This window comes from Sinohyriopsis cumingii, chromosome 16 (assembly GCF_028554795.1).
Source record: "Sinohyriopsis cumingii isolate HCF-2022 chromosome 16, ASM2855479v2, whole genome shotgun sequence".
Classification (NCBI taxonomy): Eukaryota; Metazoa; Mollusca; class Bivalvia; order Unionida; family Unionidae; genus Sinohyriopsis; species Sinohyriopsis cumingii.
Window position 1 is genome coordinate 80,107,548 of NC_142976.1, and position 11,170 is coordinate 80,118,717.

Sequence of the window (11,170 nt, forward strand, 5' to 3'; positions counted from 1 at the left end):
GTGATGCCATGTCTGCTATGGCTTTTATTAAAATGAGATTGTTACCTGTGATGCCATGTCTGCTATGGCTTTTATTCAAATGAGATTGTTACCTGTGATGCCAATTATGTCTGCTATGACTTTTATTCAAATGAGATTGTTACCTGTGAGGCCATGTCTACTATGGCTTTCATTCAAATAAGATTGTTGCCTGGAATACCATGCCTTTTGTCAGCTTTCCTTAAAATCAGGTAGCTTCTTGTGACACCATGCCAGCTTCAACATTCATTAAATCAGATTGCTATTTGGAATGATATACCAGTGTTTGGATTTTCATTAAAATCTGATTGTTAGCTGAGATTTGCACACTTCTTTCAGCTGTGTATAACATGCATCAGAAATCCAAACCATGTCACATATTAAAACCAGATTGTTACTCAGCCTGGGATGCCATGCCTGTTTTGGCCTTCATTAAGATCAGATTCATACCAACTGGAATAAGTTGTATACTTCAGCTGATGTTACTATACTGTGAGCTGTAATCCAATCAGGAAATAAATAAAATGAAAATAAAGTGTTGGATGGCATAATGACCAAGCTATATTAAATTATATTGAAAATTAACCAATTCACATCTTTAGCGTGACCTTGCCTTAAAATTATCATTCTGTTGTGTATCTCCCTATCTTATCTTTTCATGTTTTCCATATTATTATTTCCTAATATTGATGATATCAAGACTGTTTCTAATGATGAGATTCAGATGTGTTGACTTTATGAAAATAGGCCATAGGGGTATTCTTTTATCTTTGATTTTTTGTTGTTGTTGTACAGACTGAAAACTGCATACTGAAAATACAGTATATGCAGGCTGGGACCAATATCCACCTTAAAAACAATTACATTATGAAAATGGATACAATAAATTATGATTTATATAAGGTGGCTTCGTCTCTACATCAGATATATTATGCAATCATAGTAAATGCTGGAAATAACTCCACCACCTCACAAATCCACACTCATAAAAAGATACAAAATTTCACCTTTCCTATCAATGTATCATATATTCTTGACAAAAGGGAAGAATTTCCTACAGATTAGCTCCCTTTGCCAAACCTATTTGGTTAGACAAAAGTGAAGAAATTCCTACAGATTATCTCTCTTCCCACATCTATTTGGCTGGACAAAAGGGAAAAAGTCTTCAGATTATCTCCCTTGCCACATATATTGGGCTAGACAGAAGGGAATAATTTCCTACTGGTTATCTTCCTTTGCCTCAGTTATTTGTCTATCTGTGTACTTATTGTTCAACAACAACAGATGAAGCTTTTACTTAGTGCTTCAAACAGTATGCCTCATAGAATCCTATCATTATACAGATATGAACTTCTGAGAAAATGTCAGGTGTAAAGTGAAGTTGTTTCCATTTGCAACATGCACAGTGGAGACAATGTTGGCATACTTCTTTGTTACTAGTGCATGTAATGTGGCTGAAATTGTTGTACCTAATGGAAATTGTACATGGTCTAAGCACACAGCTGACTAAAATGACTGCTCCCTTGTGCTAAAAAACTTAGCCTAAATCAGTCTAAAGTGCACTATCTTTAGAAGTTATTAAAATAGGGAAATTAATTTGAACAGACTAGAGAATATCAGCTTCTAAATGTTCAATGAATGAATTACCAACTATATAAAATGTAACAAAAGTTGTCTGCTCTTTTTATACAATGTACCTCTTAAGTCCAGAAAGTGAAAATGGCAAAGAAAAGTTAGCAGGGTTTTTTTTTATCGGTGCACATCTAAAAAAACATCAAATTGGGTCAGTGTTGTCTGTTACAAGAATAAAGATTTATTATTATTATTTATATTATTATTATTATTATTATTATTATTATTATTATTATTATTATTGTTATTAGTATTATTGTTGTTGTTGTTGTTGTTGTTGTTGTTGTCTTGGAATGATTATTATTGTCATGGTAAGAAAAATTCTCCAATATTTTATGATAAAATTCAACCAAGTATCAATTTACCTGAACTTGACATTGTACTCTTCTACAAAACAGTGAAAATTAATATTGTGTGTGATATTTTGATCGAAGGCATGTGACTCAACAAAACAGTGAAAATTAATATTGTGTGTGATATTTTGATCGAAGGCATGTGACTCTGTGAAAATTTGGGAAATTTGCATTTTGAATATTTTATGCGTAGGTAACTCATGGTGAAGTGAATCCCTTATCCTGATTTTGATGCCATTACATATGGGGAAATAAAGTTGAAATAATTTTTGTAATATTACAAAAAACTAAGTCAAGGTGTACAATAATTTAAAAAATATTACAAAATTAAGTCAAAGTGTACACTCAAATTTTAAAAAATATTATAAAATTAAGTCAAGGTGTAAAAGCATTCAACATAAATATCCATATCTTAATAAATATTTTAAATTTAAAAGGCATGAAAAGATTAAAACTAATTTAAATGTGAAATCCAGTTCTACGAAAGTAAATTAAATTTAATCAAAACAGGTGAAGTGTGTAAAATCTCCATCTATGAGTACATTTATTTTTAAATATTACACTTCAAAATTGTCCAGTGACATGAAAATATGTCCAATTTAAAGATTAATTTCAGAGTATTCTATTTTTTTTTAAATTATCTGCATTTCTATTTTTTTTAAATTATCTGCATTTCTATTATTTATTTTGCATTAAGGATTCAAATAATTATATTTATATGTATTCATTTAAATCTGTTTTCATGAAAATTACTTCATGGCTTCCTTTAATTGACAATATTGAAGATGTTTAAAAAATATTTTAAAAAAATATTTAGCCTCTTATAAAACATTGTCAGATCTAATGAATATTCATGAGTTTGTGGGGAAGATGTAATGAATATAGATGAGTTTTGGGGAGATGTGATGAATATTCATGAGTTTGGGGAGATGCAATGAATATTCATGAGTTTGGGGGAGGTTAGGAGTACTTTTTAACCCTAAATATCTTATGTCTTTAATGGATTTTGACAAAAACAATTCACTGTTGCTATGTTAAAATACTGCCTTTCTCTTTCACATCATTATTTGTCACTTCATAATGAAGATATTTCACAGCTTTGCCTTCTTTCAAAAAGAGCATAACATGTAACTGTATATTTCAAACAACAACATCTTATTGTCAACAAATCATTTTTCTTTTGTAGACAATTTATGCAATTCTTTTTAATTCTGGCATTGAGTAGGAGCTGTTTGAGTGGTCCCTTTGAAGGAGCTTATTCCTCTGATAGCTGACCACAAGCCCCTATTTACCCCTACACACTTCATTAATCCCCTGTTTTAGTAATTGAGAACTTAATTAAGCAACTTGTCTGAGAAATCTAATGAAGCAGTCATGTGGAAAATAGGTTCAAAAAATGAGAAGTCTGAGTTGGCCTTTACAATTGATATTGTTGAAGTGGAAAATATTGTTTTAAGGTTAACTTTAAAAAATCTGTCTTTAAGTAGGAAATTACTCATTGAGCTTGTTTTGACATTTTACAATTGTATTCTGTTTTAAAATGAAAGTTATATCATTCAAATAAAAATAATAACATCCTAAATGTGTTTATCTTGTTCGGCATGAATAATAAAGATGTCTTTAAACATGACATTGCTCTGTGAGTTTGTGGAGCTACTTTTTGATTTCTCCAATTGTTTCCATTGTTTGAACTTTTTAATTTTCTTTGATTTAAATTTATTTTAAAAATCATTCCTATGTCAAGGATATTTTTAAAATTGAGACTTTAATAACTTTCTCAGTGCCATCAAAGTCATATACATATATATAGCCATGTTTGTCTTCAACATAAACATATTCTTGTCTTGTAGACAATGCTAATATATGGAATTTGTTGCTTGTGCATTTTGTTATTATTACTGGAATTTATTTTGTGCTTAACAGTATCTGTTCTTATCACAATTGAACTTGATGCAGATTTATTTGTACTGAACTGAAAATTTAGACTGAGATCTTTTGACTTTGTTGATAAGGCTTTGAGTTATTTTAACAATAATTGAAATGGAGAAGTAGATAAATTTGACATCAATCACATTCATTTGTTGACTGATATAAATTAAAACACAAATTATTAGGCAGAACTAATACAAAATTTGTACAAAGTTACTTCAAAAAAGACCTTTGGATGGATCTTCCAAGCTATTGTATCAGTGGACAAAGTGGATGGACAATTATGGATAACAGCTCAGTACTGCAATATAGTGGACATTTCAAGAGCCTTGACCATGCTGATCCTGTGTATAGCCAAGTGCAACAAGCCCAGCCCTGTGCTAAGCCCTTTGTGGGGCAGAGAGCATGCTCATCTGCAGTGAAGACTAGTCCCCCAAGTGGTGCTTCTGATCTCCTTCATCAAGCCATGAATCTCTCCATGATTACATCTCCACCTAGAAACCCTTACGGCTACTACGGCATGTTTTCACCTGTAACACCCAACGTCTCCCCTACATATAGCCCAGAATATCTGAGCAACCTTCGACGGAACCCTATGTTTCATGATTTGCAAATGTTGCTAGCCCAAGAATGTTATGGGGTTCAAGTTCCTGCAAATTTGATCACAACAAGCTGGAATTTGATGCAGTTGCCATTGATGGATTCTTCTGCTGGTGTGATCAGTGGAAGCCAGGATGTTTATTTGAGACACATGCAGCTGCAGGATAAATTGTTGAAGGTTCGGATTGACCCACATGTCAGTGCCGATGGATTGAAAGTGGAAAACGAATACAGCACAAAGGTTGGACAGATTGAGATGGGAAGATACGAGGCTCTTATGTCAAACATGGAAAACACTGTGTTGAAAGCAGCTGTGAATTCATACTATGATAAGGAAAGAGTTATTCTTGTTCAGAAAGTGGAAGTTGATCTTGACAGACTCATTGCTAAAGCCGAAGAGATTCGAAAGTCTGTTACTAGAGCTAATGTAATACAAAAGGAAAGTAGCCAAGGGAGGCCACCCCAAAAAAATGTAGTGCAAACACAAAGAGTAGTGCGACAGCTGACATTTGGAGGTCCGGATGACAGTGATGAGAAAGATTCATTTGACTCTGGATTCAAATCTGATGTTGAGGACTTTGATGTTGACATGGAAGCAATCTTAGATAATGATAAGAAGATGAACTTAAACAAAAACTGTGCAAAGATCAATGGTACTGTCTTTCAGTTGTGTAGTCTGAAACAAAAAACCATTGCAGATATTTTGCATGAAGATGAAAAATGTTCAGACAAAACAAGTTTCATTGAGACAAATAGTACAGTAAATATGTCCCCAGTGAAACCATTGTCTGATAAATCTTATTCAATAAATAATGAGAATCTAACAACACCAAATCCGTGTGGATCTTCTCAGTCTCTATTTCATGGTCATGATTTAAGCTTCTTGGTACTGAGAAAAGAGCCTAAAAACACAGTCATCTGCACACCAGAATTAAGAAACAACCCTTCAGTTGAATTATCTCCCTTGAATGACCAGAGTGATTTTCTTTTAAGAATTGCATGTGGAAGTTCAGGAAAATCTAAAGATGTCCAATCCATTTCACAGTCACAAGCTCAATCACCAATTGTAAATTTTCATCTGGAGTTACAAGCATCATCCAATTCGCAAAAGAGTTCTTATATGGATAAACCAATGGATCCTACTTCTGGCATGAATCATTCCAAGGAAAATACAAATCTTCCTTCTCATTCACATCTTCCTTGTCTGAAAACTCACAAGGTTTTAAGTAACGATGCTGCCAACATTTTATCAATGTGGTATGAACACCATTTGCAATATCCCTACCCAACAGATGAAGAGGTCAAAGAATTATCGGAGTTGACAGGTGCAACAGAAAAGCAGGTTAAGAAATGGTTGGCTAACAAACGTATTCGTTGTTTCAACACTCTGTCTATCACTGGAAACAAACATCCAATCAAATTGAAATATGAGGGCAGAGGGAAGAAAAGAAAACATTCAGAGGTGGAAAAAGATGATTCATCTAACTTTGAACCAAACTACAATGGTCTTACTGAGGAATCACGGAGAATTCTGAATAATTGGTTTGACAGCCATCTTGATAACCCATACCCATTAGAAGAGGAGAAAAAAGAACTTGCTTTGCAATGCGGAATTACTCTGGCTCAAGTAAAATCATGGTTTGCAAACAAGAGAAGTCGTACTAATAATACCCGAAAACAAGTTCCAAATTATTTCATTAAGAAGTTTCCTCAATATGCCCCAATGGTGCAAATCATTGGAGAGCAGAGAGCACAGGCACGTGTAGCTAAAAAGTGCAGATTCAGCAATTTTACCTACATGATGCCTTCAATGTAAAATTGAAATGAATCTGTTAAAGACATGTGAACTGAGTTTACTTAAAGCAAGGCTAAATTCAATGCTGATTTCAGACATAGAAAACAGTATGGTTAAATTGGATACTTTCAACTTGTACATGGACTGTAAATATGTATAAAAGAAATATATATTTTCTTATTTTCATACTTTTATGATAAATACCATGAAAATAATAAATATTCATATATTCAGAGATGATGAATTGTTTTTGCAAATTGATTTTGCTTTTGTTTTATATGAGTTACCAATATAATCTGATCAGCAAGTTTTGACCCAATGCCCAGATTTCAGGAACAGAGGGGGACACTTTGTCCCCAGCTCACTAAATCCTGGGCTCATTGATGTGGTAATCAGGTTATTGGACTGTTTTAGTGCATGTTTGCAGGTGAGGTAAATGATTTACCATATAGATAATGTAAATACCATTTAAATTTTTAAAAGTGGTTCAGTTGTTATTTTTAATTTGTATAATTGTAATGAATTTAAAATTTATTGTTGAATATTGGAATACATTTGAAATCAGAATTAACATCTTGTAAAGTCATCTAAATGTATCATCATGACATTGATGTAGTCGCTGTAAATATGTTTTGTACATGGAGTATATATACTGTAAATAATGCATATAAATATTGCAAATAAAAATGACCAATATTATAAATTTTTGAAATGTTGAAATTTACTTTTTTTATTCTTTCATATCCATATGGCATTTTTGTCATTCATGTTCCATTTTATTTACACTCATGGATGATTTCCAAAGGACGGTTATTCATGATGCAATACATTATTTTTGTTATCATTCCTGTCCCTTAGACCTTATAGCTAGGCATGAAAACTCTTATGGACCTAATAGCAGGAATTAGACAATTTCCAACTGTCTGTCTGTCTGTCTGCTTGTCTGAAGTATGTCTATGTTTCTAAAGACACATTAAAACATTTTAGCATCAGTTTTTCATTTTTTTTAATGAGATGATTATGTATCTGAGTGCAATATAACCTCCATAGTGTTGATGTACCAAACCAATCTCTGTGTCTTGTCTTTCCTTTTCTTTATAATGCCCTACTTGGGAAGATGTGAGGCCAGAGTCATATTGCCATTCAAATAAATTATACATAACTAAGACATATATGGTTTAACTGCCATTCAGATCAAATATACATTGCTAGGATATATATGGTCTAACTGCCATTCAAATCAAATATACATAACTAAGACATATGTGGTTTAACTGCATAACCCCACTTTCTCATAATGGAGGAAAGTAAAATATTCCCCCTTCCCAGAATTAGAAGGAAAGTAAGGTATGCTTTATACCTTTTTTATGTGTGTGTGTCACCTCCCTCAGCATAAAGAAGGAACATTTAAACCAGATCTCCCCCCTTTCCCAGCACACAGAAGGAACTTTTAGTACAACTTTTATACCACTTTTCCCTATCCCCCCAACATAAAGAAAGAAGGTAAAGTATATGCACAAATTTTTAGACCCACCTATCCTCTACCGAGCATAATCAAAGGAATTAAAGTATGGGTAAAAACCTTTGGATACCTACTCCCTCCCCTCTTCTAACATAATGAAGAAAAGTTTGATGAGGGTGATAACTTTTAGACCCCTCGTCCCTCTCACCCAAGGTAAAGGAGAAAGATTAGACCCCGCATCCCCTTTCCCAGCATAAAGAAATGAAGTAAAGTATAGGTAATAACATTCTGACCCCTCCTTCACTGTTTCTATAACTATAATATAGATAAAAGGGAAGAAATTCATTCAGGTTATCTCCTTTTGCCACAGCTATCAGGAATTGGTTACAATTGTTACTTCTAGTTCAGTACCCGTGAATGTAGTTCTAGTCTATTTTTATAGCAGTTTTATCTCTCTCATTTTGGTGGTGATATAAAAGTTACATTTAGGCCTTTTTGGTAGGGATTTAAAGGCACTTGTTTATTCTTTAGAAATATGAGCTTATGGTCTGGTTGCCTGTGTGTTTCTGTGACAGTGTACAGTGAGTAATTAGGTCTTGGTGATGATCTGGAAGTGAAATCTGTGTTCCATTGCATGTTGCTTTGTTTACAGTCCAGCCTCTCAAAAAATGCTGCTGAACCTTTGACAAGAACTTTGAAGGTATTTTATGATTTGGATTGATTGTCACACAGTGGTAAGTTCAGTGCTGATAAACAAATGTTGCGAATATAGAGTAAAATTAATTGTGTTCTGGGTCCTGTCAGGGCAGTATTGATTAAACTTTAAATTGGTATAAAATGTTTATAATTAGTGATATACACATTAAATTTTTACATCTTGTGTATACTGACTGTACAAATTAGACAATAAAATTACAATTTTAAAAATTTAGTTAAAAATGTTTTAATTAATTTTAACAAAACCCTTTAAAAATGGGGGTCTCAAGTCAGATCAGGCACCATTACTCATTATTATTAGCAGCAATGTATTCCTACACCATATACAAGTTGCAATGGAGGATTTTTTCAAAGCCTGTCATGCATGGATGGATGGATGGATGGATGGATAGATTGATGGATGATTGTGTTGAGTAAGAAGGAGAAAAGAAAGAGTGTGGTCTTTATTTTACTATACCATGCTGGGATGACAGTGCTGTCTTAAATACATTCCTTCCTTCCTTCCTGAATTCCATTCATTCATTCATTCATTCATTCGTTCATTCATTCATTCATTCATCCTCTCAGCTAGTAATTCATTTCATCTTATTTTATTTTAGAATTTGTTAAGATTTATTTATTTTGCTTTTTTATTTCTTTATTTGTGTCTTCATATTCAGAGAAAACTGTTTCTACCTCTCCATAGGTCTCATCAGGTGGTAGTAAGTAACACAACTGCACATAACATGCATTGTGTTACCTAAGGATTTCCCCATTATAGTCTTCCCTTCTGTACCATGTTTTCTTCATGATGTCTTTGAGCACTGTCATTTTGCACATGGAATTAAGATAACCTTTTCTGTCTGCAGTGTCCATTGGCTCCTGCTAAACCTTTGCATAGGAGTGATTGCCCTTGGTATCTAGCAGTCCTTTGCAGTAGTCAGACTTCCTATTGCCTTGCTGTGTCCTGTACCTCAGATGGGCCTATATCATATTTCCTCATCTTGCTAGAATACATTTCCTGGTTTGTGGATGCTTTTGATACAACTGATGGTAAGTGCAGTCTTTATCCATTGTCTCCAGTGATCTCTGAGTCCTTGTTGAAAGTTTACCTCCCAAGTGTGTCACTTTTATTTTCAGTGATGATCCCAGGCTGTTATTGAGGCTGTGTATTGTTGAATGCACTCTTGCCTCAAAGTTTCTCGAATAGTTCACATTTTTAGGTAATGAAACACTAATTGATCTGTTCACCACCTCACATTTCTGTGTGTTTGTGTTCAGTCGCAGTCTTTTTACAAAATCACAGGAGAGTTTTATTTTCAGAACTTCTAGCAGGATATTCTTATGATTTTCTGTCATGGCCCAGGTATGCTGATCGCATCCACCAGCTGTTAGTACTTCCTCCCCCACAGACCTTTGATTAACGCTGGCATTTGAGTAGTCCCCTGAATAACAGCGCAGAGTGGCATCCAGTACTTGGGAAAGTTAACATTTAATTTTTGTAACATCACCACTATTGTCCTCCATCATTTGCTTGAAGATAAAACTGCAACATGCTTTAATGTCTCGGCTGACAATTTTCTGTTTGAGCCTTTTTCCTTCTCTTGTTCTTATTTCTGGAAACATGTTTTCACTAAATATTGCAGAATTACACCGTTTGAACTGTAAATGACCCAAATGGATGGGATCCAGCAGTCTTTCTACTTTCCACATTGGATGCAGAATGGTGTAAGCATTTTGGAAGCCAGCAGCAGCCTGTGCATCTCCATCTGTTGTTGCATGTCTAATGAGAATCTCTTGCAGAACAAACTTGTTTCCCATTTGTCTTGCCATGTCATACTCTGAATGTGGTGCAACTGGTGACAGATTTGCTGTGCAGTCAACATGGCCTCCTGGATATTGCACATCAGAACCTTTCCCCTTCAGCCATGCTCCAGTCCAACACAGCTTGTTTTCTTCTGTAGTCCCCTCAATGTATTGCTTCTCTGTAACAGTTTCACAGGCAATTCCAACAGCTTGTGATGAACCTTTACCAGGTTTCTTTTCATGTCCGAAGCTAATGGCATTGTATCTTGCATCAAAAGCAACATTTATTTGCTCAGGATGCTGAACACCATGCATGACATTAACCTGTCTGACTAGTTTCAGCTTGTCTGTCATGTCCATTTCATTGAGCTCCACAGTTGCTTTGCCTACAAGATTGCCCTTTGCATAGATGTTCTGTTAAGTGGCAGAATGTCAGTGGCTGCAAGCAAGTATCTAGCCCTGTTGTTGCCCATTGGTGTATCTTGTAGTCCAGCTTGAAACATCATATTTACAGCAGCAGGATTTGGCCCAGGTTTATTTGTTTTTATCTTCACATTCAACTTATACTCTGGTGACTTAAAGCTGCAGTTTTTACACATCATAGTATGCTTCCAAGCAAGTCCCCATTTTCTTTCATTAGCAATTTGGAACTCTGGTCTGCCACAGGTGTCCCATCATGCTCATTCAATTTTGTCTCTTTCAGGTCCAGTTTTGCTTTGGATGATGGTCGTAGAATTTTTGCTGACCCAGGTGTGCCATTAGTCTGGTGCCTGATCTGACTTGAGACCCCCATTTGTTGGTTTTGTAACTGCTATGAGAGAGAACTTGTCTGCATCCATTCTTCTGGTCACTGGATCAGAGGAAGCACTGGAACTTGGT

General features: G+C 34.6%; 1 protein-coding gene across 1 annotated transcript; it reads left to right on the plus strand.

The window, feature by feature from the left end:
- The first annotated feature begins 4,167 nt into the window (after nt 1–4,167).
- On the plus strand, nt 4,168–6,383 carry LOC149780875 (uncharacterized). Its single transcript, XM_089936240.1, has one exon. It carries the CDS (start codon nt 4,168–4,170, stop codon nt 6,346–6,348), a length of 2,181 nt encoding a protein of 726 aa, XP_089792366.1. The 3' UTR covers nt 6,349–6,383.
- The last annotated feature ends 4,787 nt before the right edge of the window (nt 6,384–11,170 follow it).

Bases quoted from the DNA above. Each gene is read 5' to 3' on its own strand.
- LOC149780875 (XM_089936240.1), top strand. From the start codon at position 4,168: ATGGATCTTCCAAGCTATTGTATCAGTGGACAAAGTGGATGGACAATT.